This window comes from Magallana gigas, chromosome 2, assembly GCF_963853765.1.
Source record: "Magallana gigas chromosome 2, xbMagGiga1.1, whole genome shotgun sequence".
Classification (NCBI taxonomy): Eukaryota; Metazoa; Mollusca; class Bivalvia; order Ostreida; family Ostreidae; genus Magallana; species Magallana gigas.
In genome coordinates, this window is record NC_088854.1 from 31,843,021 (window position 1) to 31,861,962 (window position 18,942).

At 32.7% G+C, this 18,942-nt stretch overlaps 2 protein-coding genes across 4 annotated transcripts in view; one reads left to right on the forward strand and one right to left on the reverse strand.

Annotated features, from left to right (window-relative positions):
- LOC105322822 (uncharacterized) overlaps positions 1 to 10,010 on the forward strand; it is a 29,317-nt gene extending 19,307 nt beyond the window's left edge. For 2 of the 3 annotated variants that reach the window (XM_066076174.1, XM_066076175.1), the window contains exons 4-16: positions 2,690 to 2,772; positions 3,147 to 3,311; positions 4,345 to 4,491; positions 4,757 to 4,909; positions 5,162 to 5,245; positions 6,119 to 6,264; positions 6,407 to 6,521; positions 6,641 to 6,730; positions 7,760 to 7,921; positions 8,049 to 8,066; positions 8,458 to 8,571; positions 8,714 to 8,812; positions 8,941 to 10,010. In XM_066076174.1, the coding sequence (XP_065932246.1) occupies positions 2,690 to 2,772; positions 3,147 to 3,311; positions 4,345 to 4,491; positions 4,757 to 4,909; positions 5,162 to 5,245; positions 6,119 to 6,264; positions 6,407 to 6,521; positions 6,641 to 6,730; positions 7,760 to 7,921; positions 8,049 to 8,066; positions 8,458 to 8,571; positions 8,714 to 8,812; positions 8,941 to 9,063 (1,499 nt within the window). In that variant the 3' untranslated portion in view covers positions 9,064 to 10,010. The remainder of the gene's footprint in view (positions 1 to 2,689; positions 2,773 to 3,146; positions 3,312 to 4,344; positions 4,492 to 4,756; positions 4,910 to 5,161; positions 5,246 to 6,118; positions 6,265 to 6,406; positions 6,522 to 6,640; positions 6,731 to 7,759; positions 7,922 to 8,048; positions 8,067 to 8,457; positions 8,572 to 8,713; positions 8,813 to 8,940) is intronic. The other variant, XM_066076176.1, reaches the window with a different exon arrangement.
- A 219-nt stretch (positions 10,011 to 10,229) lies between these two features.
- Positions 10,230 to 18,327, reverse strand: LOC117681614 (uncharacterized). The gene is made up of 7 exons (XM_034446902.2): positions 18,095 to 18,327; positions 16,774 to 16,905; positions 16,252 to 16,338; positions 14,007 to 14,105; positions 12,366 to 12,577; positions 11,907 to 12,026; positions 10,230 to 10,364 (listed from the first exon to the last, which is right to left on the reverse strand). The coding sequence occupies exons 1-7, from the start codon at positions 18,126 to 18,128 to the stop codon at positions 10,263 to 10,265; spliced, it is 786 nt and encodes a 261-aa protein (XP_034302793.2). The 5' UTR covers positions 18,129 to 18,327; the 3' UTR covers positions 10,230 to 10,262.
- Between the last annotated feature and the right edge of the window lie 615 nt (positions 18,328 to 18,942).

An 18,942-nucleotide genomic window follows, 5' to 3' on the forward strand; every position in this document is an offset into this window, starting at 1 on the left:
AAAGTGAATATAATAGCATATAATATTGCAATAACGGTATCCATGAAATGACAGTTACTGTAATTCGCGCGATCGTTTTTCTCCCCTTTTAATCAAACAATTCAAAAAATAGTAAGTTCCATGGTAACCTTGACCTTGTTTATGTTTTGTAAAAATCTACGGCAAATATTTCTTGGAGAAAATTGGCCAAATCAAAAAGCTGACGAGTAATTACACTATATTAAAACGACACTGACGTTCAAAACAACCCTTTTTTGAGAGAAACCCTTGTCGGGTTGCGCCGTTTCCAGTGTTAAATGCTCTTGGCACGCAAACAAACGACCATTTTTGGCAACAAACAAACGTCTTGAAGACCTAGTCAGGTCGTGGGACGCATGAAAAGTCTTCAAATCTCGGATGTACTGGTTGTCAAGGAAATCAAACAATGCTAGCTGAAATTAAAATGGAGTAGATAATCCGATGCACAAATATGGCAGACCACTAATCTATATCGTGTCAGCGAGTCGTCAGATTTGACAAAAACGCCGTGTATGGGGTGTCAGTGTTATTGTATCAAAAAATCAATAGTATATGCAAGGACATAGGAGTCTTGGTGCAGAAATGCATGTACATGCACAATTACTGTACATCATATTTTCAATATCTTTTTTATCACCTTTGAAAAAAAATTCATTGCAAAAGCATTGAGATACTTCAACGCATGGGTATTAGATATGAGTTCGCGGAATGTTCCACTCTGAAATGTGATTCGCGGGTGTATTTTGCGCAGTTTTACGCTTACAGCCTAACTATTGTAAATTTCCCCCACGCAAAAATAACTTTTTAGTTTACTGTGCATTTAGAATAAGCTTAGTTTTTCCTCTAAGTCAGTTTTACACCTGCATGTATACCCAATATGTAAGTCGCCTCTGGAAAATTTTGGGTTCGGCCAATTAGTAAGATTAACTTTCATCTTTTTTACGTTCCCGATTTTCAGTGTTGAACTCAATAAAATTCAAACTCGTACGTGCCATTTCTATGTAGATATACTGGGAAAGAACTATATATGATATTAGTCAAATTTGGCCCCCATAATTCGCAATTTTTAAAATGATTCAGGTACATTAATTTGTTGTGTTAATTTATGAAAGAGTTGATATAAAATATTTTTTCACCTATTTATTTGATTTATATGCACTCACTGGCAGTATTTGACGTCAGAAGTGACGCTAGTTTTATAATTCAATCAAAATCAGTCAAAAATTGACATTTTTCTTATCTTTTTTCGAATGGGAAATATAGAGCGACTCTTTGAACAAGAACGAACTTTTTGTCACTTATAAGTATTGGAGAGATACATCTTTGGTGAAAATATTTTGTTTTTTCAAGCAGTCGCTCAATGTTTCCTTAAAGAAAAACTGCTTCAAAACAAGTCGTTTTATGCTAGAAATGAGAAAATGGCGGGAAAAGGTAAACTTTTTGATGTCATATTTTTAAATTGTGGGCACTAAAATCAAAATGAAAATTATGAAAAAACTTCAAATGTATATTTGTACAAATAAAACAAAGAATTACAGTAAAATGACAATGTTCATTTTAGGGGGCCATTTTAGGCTCAAACCACATATAGTCCTTTTGTTCGGTCAATTTTCTTACGTCTGTGCGTTTAGGTCCTCCTTACTTCTGTAATTATTTCCCGTAATTATTGAATTATAATTGTTTAAAAATTTGCACCAGTAAAAACTGGTTAATCTGATTCCAATCTTGTGATATTCATGGAATTAGATGTCTTTTTAATTCAAACAATCATAATGGTTTGCATGCTTATTAAATGAAATTAGATTTTGTTCTTTTATCTTATCATAGATAAACATCCTTTTTGGGAGTTGATTTTAATCAACTCTCCTATGCACTTACTCGGGCAAATCGAAAGTGAAACAGTGTTTGGACCTAACCACAAATCAATACCGCAGACAACACTTAGTTTTTGAAAATAATCGATAAATTTAGATGCAATGTATTTTGAAGCATTGTTTTTCAAGAAAACATATTTATTATTATTATTTATTATAGTATGTATTCATACGCTAGACTTCAATGTACTAGTCTCGTTCAACCAGACGCTCGGATGTCTCCGTTAATATCCGACAAAACAGAGTCTCTCTTGCTTGTCGGAGATAAACGGAGACAGTCGAGCGTTTGGTTGAACAAAACTAGAGTTCAGTCTTGCCTGGATCCATACAATTTCTCAGAAATATTTCGATTACTGATACTACTTGCTAAATCACATATCGCTGATTTTAAAATAAATGATAATCGAAAAAATCAACTTCCGTCAGTACTTCAGTAATTTGATTCTTGATGTAAAAAGAAATTGTGAAAAATTCTGCACCGTCATGATTAAAATTCTAGCATGCGCGGATCCACGAAATCTTCCTGGTTGAAGGGGGTGAGGATGTTCTAAGGGATATATAAGTTTGCCAGGCGGCCCGAGGCATATTTTCGGTAGTTTCACTGTGTAAATTTAAGAAATTTGAATTTTCCAGGGGGTCAAGACCCCCCTTCCCCCTTCTCCTCTAGATCCGCGCATGCTTAGTGAAAATGGTGTGATTATATTATTATATATAGTCTGAACAATCAAAATATCTACCAGACTGTCATGTATTTGATGAGACTCTTGAACTTCAATTCCGTTTTTTTTTCTCTTCAGTGAAGAATAATTTTCTAATTCCTAAAGAAGAAGACTGTACAAACAATAGGAGTGAGTTTTGCATAGAAGATACAGAAGAACGGGTACGTGTGAAAAACTAATTTAACTATACATGTAAAGTTACTCCCTATTAACTTAATATGGAATTCAAAAATACACAAAGAACATGTACTTAAAGCTTGAACGTGAAAAGTATATAAAGAATGCAGATAAAGAATTTTTAATTGAGAAAGACAAAATAAATATGATTCCAAGTGTTAATGACAAAATACATATACCTGATTTTAAAAATATGTTTGGTACTGTCTACTCTATTTGAAATATACTATAGTAAATCTTTTTCCTACTTTTTAAAGATTCAGAAAGGTGATGAAAAAAAAAATCCATTTTCATGTTTCTGAAGTAAAAGAAAACGTTAAAAAATTTTGTTATAAAATCATAATTCAATTTTTTTTAGAACTTTTTTGGAAAGGACCCTTACCGAAAGATAAACCATCGTCTGAGTAACATCAGTGACGTCAGCACAGATAGTGGCGTCATTGGTCCGGATAGTATCCCGGATGCTCCACCCAGTCCTTCTAGTAGTATCTTCAGTCAGACTAGTCTGTTTGAAACATCAGAGGTAAACGGAAGGTTGCTTTTATCATCACTCTAATCATAATCATCATCATGATGATGATCATCATCATTCTTATCATCATCAGGCATTGTCATCAAAAAGAGAAAATTGTGTAAATTTATCCTTAAAATTTGGTTGTTTTTCTTTTTTCATTTACCTTTCAGTTCGATTTAAAATTAGAAACAGGACTGATATAGCAAATCAATCGTAAAACAAGTCGTTACATGCAGTTACATACATGTAATATTTAAGCAACTAGAATCTCAAATATTTTGAAGCAGGTCCTATTTTAATTACACGATCTAAAGATGATCTTTTAGATACCACAATGTTCATACAGGGGAAAAATACAATGTATGCTCCACCGGATACATACAATGTTGTTTCCAAGAATGGAAACAAATATAATTTATTAAAAGTTTACAAAGATTTTCTCTATTCACAAACCCCGATGAAAGATTGACTTCTGCTCACAGTAATGTGTCACTAGATTGGACAAGTAGCGACCAATCAGAGGGCTAGAAGCATCATATTGATTACAATCTGTCGCTGTAATATAAAAACAAGTGTACGATGATGTTGTGTATAGAATTATGTCAAACGCTCTCTAGGAGGGATGCGATACCGTTTTTGATTCTTTATCAGTGCATTGTTTGGATTTTTTTTTTACATATAAACATGGTGCTTAGTTTCTACGATGTGGTATGTTAAAACGCTAAATTACATTTCATTTTGTTTAAATGGATTAACGCTTGTTACGTTCTCTTTCTGGGTGTGAATTCATTGTGCATATCAATTAACAACACTTATAATTATATTTTTTTCAATAAGAAAACCATTGAAATTTTTCTTTTCTTTTCAAAGCTGCAATACTAAATATGCACATCATGCAATCGTTTATTTACAATTGCATTGGTTTTTTTTTAAAGATTGATTTTACATGGAACTTTAAGTTGAATTCCTTTACAAAGATACATGTAAAGCAAATTGAGTAAAATTATATTATTATAGAAAAAAGTGGTTGTTTTCTCCATAGGGTCAGACATGTACTGATGCAGACGAGAAGAGCTTTGGAGACCCCGAATACAATCAAGAGAAACATGAAAAAGAGCGCAGAGAAACCATACTGGAAATCAGGGACACAGAAATCAATTACGGAAGGGATCTTAAAATCTTAAAAGAGGTACGCACTATTTAGATTTTGTACTTATTATATATATATTTTTTTTGGGGGGGGGGGGAGGGGGAAATTTTTTACCACAAAACTGAAAAAAACCTCGATGAATGATATAATTAAAACAGTTGAATGAGAAATCTTGAATGCAATAAAAAATGATAAAAACTTCTAAATATACCCTCTGAGAATATTGACTTAAAATCGTGCAGAACTTTCTATAATATAGCTTCAACAACTGCGACATTTCAATAAATTAATATGCGTGTTTCAGGAATTTTACAAACCCATGAAAAATAATGGTCTATTGACGTGTGAACAGCTTGATGTTATATTTCAAAACCTGGAGGAGCTAATTGAGGTCAACAAGCAATTCACAGATCGTCTTCAGCAGACTGTAGAAGCCGCCATTGTTGCAGGGGATGAGGTAAAACATGCTTTTGTTTGGTTGACAATGGAAAAAATGAAGATGAATAACCATTGCACAAAATAAGTTTAAGTTTCTATGAATTTAAAGAAGAATTCGTGGAGTTTATGATTGTGAACAAATAGCTTTACTACCGATACGACTTAAAATAAAGCGTTACACTGTCATATTACTGAAAACTCATTAACAAGATTGGTTTGACAATAATGCTACACATGCATCATTCTCATTTATCTCTTTCTCACTTTTCAGCTTCTTTCAACGGTTGTCATTGGCGACTTGTTCTTGAAGTCAACCAACTTGATCTACACATTCGAACACTACTGCATAAATCAGGTAATACCTTTTTTTGTTTTTGGTTTTTTTTTTTGCCTTTTTGTGTCTTCTATCTAAAAAATTAGTACAATTTATAGAGTTTTTCACATTATTGCACTGAATATCAGATTCTCTTATTACTATTGTTTGAATGAAAAATTCGATCAATAGTTCTCGGCTTTCTTCACGATTTGAGCGCTTAAGCTTAAAATGTCGTCATTTTACCGCTCAAAGTCGTGTACAACCTAATCCCAGACAAGGCAGAAAGTCAATAGTCCATGGTCAGCGTTTGATTACATTAAAAAGGGGTAACGTGTAAGAGCGTGAGATATTCATCAATTCCGCTCCTCTACAGATAGTCTCTGCTGACGTCATCGCTTTTTGCTGATACGAGACTCGCAGTGCCATATTGAGCTTTTTTTTCACCGAGTCAAATTTCATTAAGTTATTGTTACACTTAGAGATTGATTTAAGAATAAAGAGAGATTACAGAACATATGTGGAGATATTTCATTTTTATCAACCTTATGCCAAAGGGTGATGCAAATGTACGTCATTGTCACCGGTGCATGTTCTAATATGCAATGCAAGGTTAAAGATTATATAACATGCGATCGGTTTAATAAAAAAAGGAAACCAGTTCATTATATAAGGTTACTATGTGGTTAACCAAGGCATATACAGGACACTGTATTCATGTCACGAGTAATAACACTCAAATTTTATTAGGAAACTGTAAAAAAATTATTAAAAAAATATCTGTCTACCAGGAAGGGATTTTTAAATTGGGTACAGAGGAAAACAATACTTCAACAATTAAGGTTGTCAGTCCTAACTGATTAATCGATGTCCATTCAACGATTAATTGAATTTGTTTTTTGTTTGGTTTCCCAGAGCCTGGCGATGATTCTACTTGAGCAACTGGAGAGAGAAAAGGACATTTTGCGAATCTTTTTAAAAGTGTGCCAAGACGAACATCCCATTTTGAGGAGAATGCATCTGAAGTCATTTTTGATGGTTCCCGTACAAAGAATTATGAAGTAAGTATTACATGTTGTACATATGAAATACGTGTACAATCGTACAACATTAGAACAACCATTACAAATTGGCTTATTTTATTAAAAAAAGGTAACTGTATATTTTAAAATTGATTTAAACAAAAATAAACAATTTTTACAGGTATCCTTTGTTGCTTGAACGCTTACACCGAGCGACCTCCCCCCACCACCACGACAGAGAGGCCATAATGAACGCAAAAACGAAAATTGAGAAAATTCTGGAACAGATTAACTCGGTTAGTGAACTTCTCGCCATCGGAGTTTCTTTGTTTCTAAAACAAATGAATTAAAATATTTACATAAGATTTGATTTTAGAATATTTTATCTTTATATTTTTTGGATTTTTTATTACAGAAAACACGAACAGTTAGTCAAATTCGATCAATTAAAAGAAAGTCGACCGAAAAGAAATACACAGTGACTGAGAAAATCGAAGTAACAAGGGTAAGTCGAAACGTCCATAACTCGCGTACTGTAAACCAAATCTTTATATTTGCGACGACATTATTTCGCGATTCATCGGAAATAATTTGGTTTGTAGCGACACATTTTTACAATCAAAATTTAGTTTAATTCGAAAATAGACAAGAATAGATAGGGTTACTATGGTACCCCATATCAAAGATATTCGACTTTTAAATAACTTGGATTTTCTTTGAGCTCAGTCGATCTTTAAGTTAACATAACTGAAGTTGTTTAGGAACTGGTGTATATTGTTTTTCGTGTCCGTAGCAAAAAAAACCGCTAGTCTTGGGTCACTAGAAAAATAATATTAAACACACCTGTGCTTTAACAGTCTACATGAGTCCGATCAAAAATCTGGTGCAGGTGTTGCATAATTATTTTGTCATTTAAAAGAAAAGAATAAAAAAAACCCACTCCTACACAATAAGTAATTAAAAGAGACTTGTGATAACTAGCGAACTTTTATCATGAAAGTATGAAATTATTATTATGATGTAAGCAGTATTCATTAGTGAAAAAAATGTCAATCGAAGAATGACCTATATTTTCTCGAAAAAGACTGAGGAGGCAGCTGGCGTAGGCATATGACTACTTTCAATGTAGATTTTTTGGTGGGAAAATTATTTTTAAAATATAATCCTATATCAAATTTGTTTCCGTCCACGTATTATATATGCATCGATAGTCTAAGCATTTGATGTAATAGTGTATATGCTGACCATGAACGAAACTATTTTAACTAATTTTTTTTTCAGCGCAACAGTGTAATGAATACTTGACTGTAGGAATTAGATCTTGGATAGATTGCAAACACTGATCGAATTTATTAAAACCGAGAAAGAATTGATGACTACTTCGCGACAAATTATATTCGCGAACATCGGGGAAATGTCATGCACGCGAATTAAATTTGGTTTACAGTTAACAGAAGGTTCTCTGTTATATTTCAACTCATGGCAAAGACATTTATTTAAAAGATAATAATTTAACGCACATTTTTTGTTTCAGGTCGCTATGGAAGTTTTGGGGTGGCATAAACAAGATGTCTGTGACATTCTTACGAGCCAGATGCAGGTAGCTCCATTGCTCAGCGATCAGAACTGGGCAACAAAGCGTCTACGCAACATCAAGTTCACTTCCGTTCATGCGGTCCTCTTGACGCTTGGACAGGTAAAGGCTTTACGGGATTCAATTTCCAAAATAAAGTATCATTTAAGAGTAGGACTTAAGAAGATAAGCATTAAAGATTGTCCATTGATTGTCCAATGTATTTTAAACCGCATCTGTTATATGATAGGAAATTGAAGAAGATATGGTAAAATGGTCCTTTTCTTTAAAACTTTATTTCTAGCCATTACATAATATTTTCGTAGATACAAATAACATTAACAAACATTCCTTTCATTAACAAAATATTTTATAAGTTTTTTTCTTTCCATGTGAATAACAAAGAATAAAATAAACTAAGATTCAACCATCTAGCTTACTTTTTTTTTTATCTTGACTTCTTATTCTCACTAGTTTTCAGTTCACATTTTTCATTGTACAAAAATTTTTTTTTTTTACAAAACTCTATTTTAATATCTATATTTGTAAGTTACAATAAAGTTTCCTAATTGTAATTGGTTTTAAAACAAAATTGTATTCTAAATGATTAGTCTATCGAATGGATAACAAAAATACATCATCTTTCTTTCTTTCTACAGGGAGAACTTCTTCATGCCGAAGAAGAATGTTTGCTGTTTCCAAAAAGAAGTCAAGTTATACAAGCTGCTATAGTATTAATTAAAGAGAAAAACGGAAAATTTCAAACTTTTCGAGTAAGTGCAACTAATATATTCCAAATGTTTTGAAAACATAACGCAGAAACTTGAAAATGTTAATGCTGATGATATTAATCTCTTATGCTTATTGGAATGGTGTACATATTAACCAATTTAATTTTCTTTTGTTGTTAATTAGGAACCTTTTCTGCTTAACCGTTGCATTATCAACGTTGACAGAGAGATGGACGACATTTTTGAGGTCATGGAACTGAATAAAGAATCTTGCTTATTCAAGGTAAAAATAAACCCCACTGCTAGTATTCCAAGCGACGCAATAGCTAAAAATTAAACACATTTGAGGAAAAAAAATATTAAATACCATTTTGATGAATTACTGAATGATTTTTTTATTAATCATTACAGAGCGAGGACTCCAATCTTTTCAAACTTTGGCTTCAAAACGTGAAGCAACAGACTTTGGATTTGGGGGCGTGGAGAAAACGCCGAAATGCATTGCCCAATATTATGATCAAGCATTTGGTGTGATCAACGGTAAACAAGAAAATAAACTGTTGATTTACCATTCCTCAAAGGTGATCTCAGGCTTCGTGCAAAATTTTTTCGCACATGCGTAAGCCTCTTCATATCAAGCTACACACTTGTCACGTTTTTTGTAATGTGACACCGCCACATTGTAGCGAAAGATGCTAACTGCAATACGTTGTGTAGATGTCATCTGCAGAAAATTGCGCCGTTTTGGAATCAGCGTCACGTGTTTTGGAGGACGAAAGCAGACGACACACATTATCATAATCATGTGTATTCCAAGGTTAACTACGACACTTAGAACTTTGTTGACAGGCGATAATAAGCCACCTGTCCATACTCAAGATTGTTTGATTGTGAATACCTTTTTTTTTCTCTCGCCCGAAAGTGCCATTGAAACTGTGATATTGATGTTTCGTTATTTGATGACAATCAGTTTTGTTAACAATGTGCTAAATTCTTTAACTTGAGATTCTATGGCGTGGATCTAGTTTATTCATGTACATATTACCCTGTTGTTTCACTGTTTCTTGTGTAGAAAAAAATGTTCACTGTTGCAAAGGGTGAAATTACGTGGTTGTTAATGCATTAACAGATTGCGCTCTTTAATGTCTGTTAATATATGTCTGTGATAAATTGTAATAATAACTGGTGCTTATATGGTTACTTGTAAGATAAGGTAGTGGTTTTTTCAGTTGTGATATTTCCTCTATCGGAATAAAATACTAATATCTAGGTATTTTTCTTTAAAAAAAATCTAACGTTATTTTCCATATGCCTTTCAATATTCATTTTGATTGCAAAAAAAAAAAATGATTTTGCTCATCATCGTTATTCATATTGCTGGTTTAATTTAATTTTCTTACATTTAAAACCATTTTGGCAATAATCCTCTTATTGAAAAGATCATGCTATTTCTTACATAAAGAGTTTACTGTTCGCAGCATCTGTTCGCACAAGTAAGTATATATGTTAATGTATTATTGAATTGTTTGCTCAGTTATTGAGAATAAAATGAAATTGAAAATCAATCCATGTTCTTTTTATTTATGTTAAGAAATAAAATCATTCGTCATAGTCCGATGATTTAGTTTCGATACGAAATTTATGAGCAACTATTAATTAATTTTAAAACATATTTCACATCACATAGGTTCGGATCGCTGGTCCACAATAAATGACTTTTATTTCGCTTAGGATTAGACCTGTTGTAAAATAATGTAAAAATCGGACATTTTTGGACTGGTGGTCTCGTTCAGCATCAGTATATATGGTGGATCTATGCAAGTCTGGACAGCTACCTACAATAATCAAATGTAGCATTTTAAAATTTGTACCACAGCACTTTAATACACGCAAAGATGTTCAGTGTATGTAACAGTTATATTTACTTATTAAAATGATGTGCGTGATGGGTTTTCATACGTACTCGAATAGGTGTTTTTGGATCACGTGATCAGGTTGTATAAATATTAGGACCATGCAGTGGCATGGCACTCTAAGCTTGTTCGCTAGTTGTACGGTTTTTAAGTATTGCGTGTAAGTTAAACTGGCAGATGAAATGGGTAAAATTATTTTTAAAAAACGCTAGCGAGCAGGTTTCCTATATAATATTTGTTGTTTTATGCATGTAGCACTTTATTGTTTACATTCAGACGAACGTAGTGAGGGAGAATATAAAAAAAAAAATATAGGTTTCTTTTCTGACAATTAATAAACACTCATGTGTAGTTTCGCCATTACAAAAATTGAAAGTATGGTACAACATTTCAACACAAAATAAGTGCATTAGGTTTTCATGTTTCAGTTTTACCTATATATATATCTATTGCAATTTAAAAGGAACAAGGGAATAAAAAATATTTAACAAATGTGTAAATGATTTAATCTTTGGTGATTTATGCAGGTTTGAAGACAGTCATTGCACCCCCTTCCCACCCCCTCCCAAAGAAAAAATATATACAAAAACAAAATAAAACCAGCAACTATAAACCCACATTCTTCAACCTGGTACTTAAGCGGTTGAAAAATGAAGTGTCTCTTTCTTTTTTTCTTTACAATGATCGCTACCTTCACGGCCCTTATAAATCATCAAAGAAAGCAGTTTAGTGTTTATAAATACTGTACCTCTCTCTAAATCCTATTCATTTATCCATGTTCAGTGATTAAAAGCAAGTAAATAAAGCCATTGTATAGAGAAACTTAAAGCCAAATTCATGTCATGGTTATTATAAGATGAACTGTTTGGAAGTCTGACGTCAGTCCAAGCATTTGTGCAATTCCTGATCTCAAGGTATAGCTAACGAGATAATCCACGCATTGTCAAAGATAAGACAATGTGTACAATAAATCAATTAGAGGTTTCTGAATAATCGTTATCCCTTCATGAAGTGCGAATTGCTATATCAATGGGGGACGGGGAAGGGGGGATGAAAATATATCACTTTATTATAAAGTTAGAGAGAGAGAGAGAGAGAGAGAGAGAGAGAGAGAGAGAGAGAGAGAGAGAGAGAGAGCGGAAAAAATAATTCGGAAACAGTTAGATCATGATTCGCTGTATAAATACAATCGGATTTCTTAGGAAATAGGAGAGAAAATACTCAGCAGATGTAAATATTTATTAATGAATTTCTTAGAGTATCCTTACGTTTGACGTCAATGAGAAACAGACCAGGATTAAGACTGAAGTGTTCAGATATATTAAGATCGGGCTCGGTCTCTGCTTCCATGGCAACTATAATGTTTTTTGTTCCAATAAGCATATTAAGTTTTTTTTTGTTTTCTTTTTAACATTGGACGTTTCATACTGGGTGTGGAGCTTGACTGCTTCTTAAGAATATTACCTTTAGTTCATGGTTGAATGCTGAGCAATCAATAAAAAAAGCTGCCATATTTTCATTTTGATGGAATGTTGAAATTGGCGTGTATTGTGTAATAGATCCGCTAGAACACAGAGACTTGACCTGCAAGATACAAAAGCAATCCCAAAAAAATAATAATCCTTGGCACCATTACATGTACCACAATATTTAATTAATTTGATTAAATTAATTACACTCAGAGCAAAAAAAAAAAATAATAAAAAAATAAAATAAAAAAAAAAACGAAAAATAAATAAAAAAGGTTTCTACAAAGAATTGCAAAACTAATTGCGTTGTTATGCATTTGTAAATTGCATTAAATTAATTAGTACAGTAAGACAGAGAACCAAAATTTAACCCCCCCCCCCCCCCCCCCCCAGAATAAGAAACCTGCAAAAAACTGAAAAAGAATTCATGCATATTGTAGAAAGTGGTTCTTACCGATTCACCCTTTAGCCAAGAACTTCTTGCCGTCGAGTTACACTTGTTGATGACAAAAGCCTCGGACGTCTGGTGTTTGGTTGTATCGGGACACAGCTCCGCCCTGTTGTCCTCTACGTGTAGATTCTCTGCGATGGACTCGATGACGCTGATCTTCCGGTGGCTGCATTCTAGTTTAAGGGGGGATATTACAGTGGTCGTCTGTGCATTGCCTTGAACAATGAAAATAATTTGGATTCCCACTCCTGTTTTTATATTAAAAAATCTAAGATATCCGTACAGAATCAATTCAATAAGCATGTGTTTGAAACGAATAGTATTGAAAATTTTCAACTATATTTTGTCCTTAAAAACCCAATGTATTGTACATGTTGTGAAGATAAACAGCTACGACCCGTAGTTAGTTAATTGCAGAGATGATTACGTCACAGACGGTCTGTTGCTAAAACAAAGCAGGAGACGCTCCTTCTATAGAGAAACGCAGTCTTCTTGACTCTCTCGATTTGCTACTACTTATTTCTTACGAATAATCTCTTTTCGTTTCTCCGCTTTTAATGTTTGAGTAAAAGTTTCATAGAAGTATGAACACGCTGTTTAGCAATGTTGAAAGACTTAAACAGACAGAAAAAGAACGAGGACCTACGAACAGGTAAGACATTTGACGTAGTACGTATACACGATAATATTTTCACTTCTTCAAAACAATCGAAAATTTTGCTTTACTAAACATGGGTAAAAACGAAAATATATAAAGGTATTCAATAGTATGCCCCAAGTTAATGCTTCCTCACTTTTTGGAAATTTTATATAAAAAGGGAAAAAATAAAATTTCTTCATCGATACATCATCTAGATTGTCACATGAACAAAAACAAACATCTAACGGAGATTCAAAATGGGAAATTATTTCATCGTTTTTTCACTCGGAACTACATGTACTCGAGACACCTCTTGAACGGTTGTTAACGTTATCCGGCCGGGTACTCAATGTAATATGTAATGCAAAATCATCGTAAACTTTCCATTTTTTGGTTTTGTATTGAAACCTGAAGCGGTAAAGTGTGTGTGTGTGTGTGTGGGGGGGGGGGGGGGGGTTCAGAACAGATAATCTGAACTTTTTTTCATTTTAGTAAGTGGTTGTACTTTGGGCACAAAGGATATATGATTATCGAGATATTGCGCTAAAAGTAATGGAAGCAGAAACTTGGGGCAGAGAATAACAACCAATGCATTCATTTAAAAAAAAATGCTTTATAAATCAGGGAGAGAACTTTAAACGGTTAGTTGAGTTTGAGAAGCAGATACTATACATGTAGATTCCTAATTAAACGCGAGGAATTAATTATAATATTAATATCCGGGTAAAATCGCAAAGAAGCACATCTCGTGAAATTTAAAACCTCGCTTTCATATATATTTTTGACATATTTAAACAACATGAAAAACTGTAACAAAAATTGCCTATTAGCGATTTTTTCTGTTCTCGCGATTCTATGGAAAACTGTTGAATCGCGGAATTAATAAGTCTTTCGCGTCAAATAAGGAATCTACAGTATTGTGTGGTACAGTAATTAGCACATACCAGGCTATTATTTGTCTTCATATTGATGTCAAGATTCGCTGAGCAATACCAAGCACCTACCTTCACACTGACAAAACTTTCTTTCGGTGTCGTGGTGACGGTGGCATTTACCCGTCTGACCAACTGCACAATTTGTACAGTGACTATCGTGGGTACATTCTAAAAACAGAACAAACCCAGTATGTAATTAATACGCTTCAATATTACTGTGATGTATATATCTTTTGAAGAAAATGGTCGGACCAGAAGTTGTTACAGTACAGATGGAAAAAAGAGAATAAATCAAGGTAGCTAATCCCTTATAATCGGATCACACCAATTATTTTATCTAGATAATGATGTGAAGCATAGCACGTTTCATTTGACCCGTCGGCACTTAAAATGAACCTATTTGTAATTATTGTGCATATATCTACGCACTAGTCTACGTTTATTCAAGATCATATAGCTGCGAAATAACATGTAGAACTTGTTTTGAAAAAATGAAATGAAAACAAGGATTGGGTTTGATAAGACTCCAAGAGATCGATAAATTCGTGCTCAGTAAGTTCGAGCACAATCGTTAATATTTAACGTGAATTTTACAGAATTCATCACAGAAGATAAATACACAAAAATTCAATCATGATTAGGCCTGTTGTAAATACAAATAACTGTAACAAGAAAAAACATTAGGAAATATCAAAGGAATATGCATAACGCGTCGAACACGTTTACTGCCCGGAATGTATATCACGTGACAAACACAAACACCATCACCAGCCCCGTAAAGGAAAGTGGTGTAGTTTGATAACTGTGCAAGGCGACTTTTCGACCTGCACATAAATTAAAAAATAATACTTCTTTTTCCGAGATCAGTTCTAATGTGAGGGATAGTTTGAGGCTAGTGATGCGATATCTGCAGTAAATAACAGAAAATTTAATGGTAATAATTTTTTCCGTAGAATTTGTGTAAAATCAAATCAATTCGTCAAAAAAAAAAAAAAAGCCGCAATGTTTTGTGCACCGTAAATTGCAACATTTTAACATGTACTGAACTGTAACTCCCAGGTCGTCCAACCGAATTTGTTCAGACCGGGGGCTACAGACCTTCATCTAAGCGAGGCACATGTTACCCTTTCATAAGTAAATAATAACATGTTGAATAAGAACATTGTACGATATTGCGCTCGTGTATTTTTAGGCAAAACAGGTAAATGAAAAATTAGGTAGTATCTGTTTATACCTATAGAAATGATAGGTTGTCTCCTTCGATGTAATCGCCTTATTTTATATTCGGTTTAAAACAGATGGTTATATTTCTGTTCGTCTAGAAGCGCATCCATATCATCATTTACAATATTCTACCTCTAAAGACTGATTATTTTTATGAAAGAAAAAACACCACCGCCAGTCTCGTTAGAACTGCTTACTGATCAGAAGATTAAATAACTGAACGTCAAATTGACCCCCCCCTTCCGAAAAAAAAAAGATAAAAACCCTTAAACAAAATAAAAAACAAGTTGAAAAATAAAAATCTGTAATGTACTGGTCAATCTTTTTGAATAATTTATTGCATTATTCGATTGAAACGACGATAGAATTCTTATTAACACTTGCTTGGACTGTTTGGAAGTAAAATTTCTAAAATTAAAAGTGTATTCAAAATAAAAGAATTATAACAACGCTACGGTATTGTTTAATTTCATGTATTATTTAATACTGGAAAATAACTCGTAGACTACCCTCTTTGTAGCACATATTTATACTTCTATGGTTGGTGATACAAACAAGCCTAAAATTTTAAAATTTTAAGCTTACTTTCTCAATATTTCTTTTTACAATTTAACGACTTAAAATTCTGCTTCAAAGAGATGTTTCGAAATCTTTTTATTTCATCTTAAATTGATTTTGAACTCAAATGGAGAATCTTTTGTGATTCAGGATGCATTGAATATCATGGTTGTAAAAAATCAATTGTATCACATATCAAAGAAAGTGAAAAGGACCACAATATGTTAGGAATCAAAACTAAAATCTGGTCAGTTAGACGAGGTCACTTTTGATCGCAGTCTCATTTGAACAATATCCCTTTTGTAAAAGTGAGACTGAGACCAAAAGCAAGCTTGTAAAAGTGAGACTGAGACCAAAAGTGAGCTCGTATAACTTTTATGACCCCGTGGCCAGGGTTGCTGTTTTGATGTACCAGTGTAGCAAAGACAACATAGCACGTCATTGACAGAATGTTGAGCTTGGGCCATAGCGAGATAGCAGTGTACTTTCAGGCAATTCCAAAAACGATCATCATCTTTTGTAATTATATTACCTTCACATCCACAGGTGTAATAACGCCCAGAACAGTATTGAAATTGATGATCGTGACAATGGGGACAGTCATGGTTAGTAAGACACTCTGGAATATATAAGAAGTCCCAATCATGAAACAAGAATCATATGCGTGTGATTTTAAAATTCTGCATGACGCTGCAGTAGAGAGTTAAGCGAGATATACAGCAGCATTTTATAGGCTAACAAAAGAAATAGCTAGACAAGTAATTTTTAAAGGAAAATATTAGGTATTACATATCTAGTAATATAATACAAAAACTATTGCTACGTGTAATTGTAAATCACATGCAAATGTTTTGAACGCTTTTGAAATTTTACCAGATAGTACATATATGTATGTTAAATGTGAAATGGTTATCAAAGTAAATGGATTCATTCAGACCCATGTGGGTTTTTTTTCACAATACGTAGTATGTTAACTTTTTCTAAAGCAAACATAAACTGGTGAGTTTACGTATTTAAAAATTGGCAAATTGTAATTTAACTCTGTGTGTGTTACCTAAACACTGACACTGGCCAGACGAATCGTGGTTTGTTTTTAAACATCGGGACACCAGATTATGACCGTCACAATTTCCGTGCCTGCAATCGTGGTCATTATGGCAAGACTGATCTCCACCACTCACTATCACTGGAAAGAGTTATTTTAATCTTTTTTTCTGTTTTTCTGTCAGAAATATTACGGAAATAAGCAATGGTTACCATTTAATTCAGCATAATTACGATGTTTTACCAAAGAAAGACAACCTTGAAAATAGTGTCATGTTGTAAATTTTATTTTAAGTTTACTGTAAAATGTAATTTCGTAATTTTTATGACAATATGAACTGAGCTTAAATTTTTCAAAAAAAATGTTTTTTTTCTCAAATTTTTAATGTCTAGAATTTTCAACATGGATATGTTTGATGCTCTGTCAAAATTTAATTAATAAATTTAATAAATAAATTTAATTAGTAAAATATTGAGTAACAAGCGAGATACGTATGAAAAAAATTGTTTATTATTCAAACAAAGCTCGAGTTTTGTTATTGCCCACAGATGTGTTGTAATAATAATAAGCATCAATCTTTCGTAGCTTTTCGCTGTTGATGAGGAATTTATGAACACATTGAATCACTTAATCCTGTTTGCCACAAGTTATTTTGTTAAAAAATTGTAATTTCTTTATTTTACACAAATATAAGAATCGAACATTGTTTACAAAACAACGATTTGTTTCCTCTGAAGTTTGCTTGTAGCTAAACTTAAAATATTCAAATTGAATCTTTTAAAATACTACTATACAAGTAGGCTGTCATGTTGTAAATTTTTTAACATACTGGATGGGTGTAAATACAAAATTTACAAGATCACAACAGTTGTCATGTTGTGAATTATGTATTTACTACCACCCAGTACATTCAAAATTTTAAACATGACAAAACCTTTATATACATTAAAATTAAAAATAAAATATTCATCAAATTGGGTCTTAATCACTTTATATAGCCTTCACAACAAAATCTAGTTATAGAAATTTACGAGATATAACGATAAAAGATAAAGATTATAATAATGTTAACATGCATGTTATTTACATGAACATGAAGATTTATGATGGAACGGGCGATAAAATAATTTTGACAAGCGACTTATTTATGTCAACTTTCAAAATTAAAAATATGAAAATCGGTATACACTATAATTTCTTTCAAAAATAGTTTTCATTCTTATCACATATACCATGAAAAATATTTAATATCTGGTTGTGGAATAACAGAGGTTTATCAAACATTCAAGATCTAAGACGTATATAGTGTAAATATTAATTTTTAAATTACCTATATACAACAAAAGAACATACGCCAGTTTCATGTTGATTCCGTTTCAAATACGAATGTTGCCCTCAGAAAAAAACCAATCTTCTCACAAATACAAGTACACAACCCGCAGCAACTATTTAATACATTGACCTCCTATTTGTTGTTATCGAGGCATGCCGAAACACACGAATGTTAACGAGAAATTAGTTCAATATATCCTATCAGCGTGTTGTAAGACCTTCAAAGACCAAAGAAACCTCTACAGGACAGTGGTAACGTGGGCAGATATATATATATATATATATATATATATATATATATATATATATATATATATATATATATATATATATATATATATATCTTAGATTGTCAAAATAATAAACAAATGATAACTTAACGGATGTTCTACAGAGATGCAGTCAAATTAACAGGCAAATGGTAAACAAGGAGTCTTGTCTTGTTTTCGGCTTGTCAAAATATCAAAAGTGCATTTGAATAAATGATCATTAAAACAAGATGAGAAGATTTTATTACAGTATGGTATTTTGCGCAAACATATGATTGATCGATTGCTGTCACGTGACCGTGTTGTAGATTCTCTTCTTCACTTTACTTTATTAAAAAATAGAAAGCTCACTACCAGAATCCAAAAAAGCACAAGCCACAATAAGATAAACACCCAATACAATATAAACCAAAAAAATTGCTGTTATTTTTTTGAAGAAAGTCATTTTTGGCTCACCTTAGCCGAAAACTCAGGTGAGCCTTTCTAATCAAAATTTGTCGTTGTCGGTCGCCGTCGGTGTTGACTTTTTTTTGGCGTCGTAAACTTTTCACATTTTTATCTTCTCTAGAACCACTGA

Bases quoted from the DNA above. Each gene is read 5' to 3' on its own strand.
- LOC117681614 (XM_034446902.2), bottom strand. From the start codon at position 18,128: ATGAAACTGGCGTATGTTCTTTTGTTGTATATAG. The intron at 14,106-16,251 runs GTAATATAATTA...TTCTGTTTTTAG, and splicing joins TTACACCTGTGGATGTGAAG to AATGTACCCACGATAGTCAC. The intron at 12,027-12,365 runs GTAAGAACCACT...TGTATCTTGCAG, and splicing joins CTTGGCTAAAGGGTGAATCG to GTCAAGTCTCTGTGTTCTAG.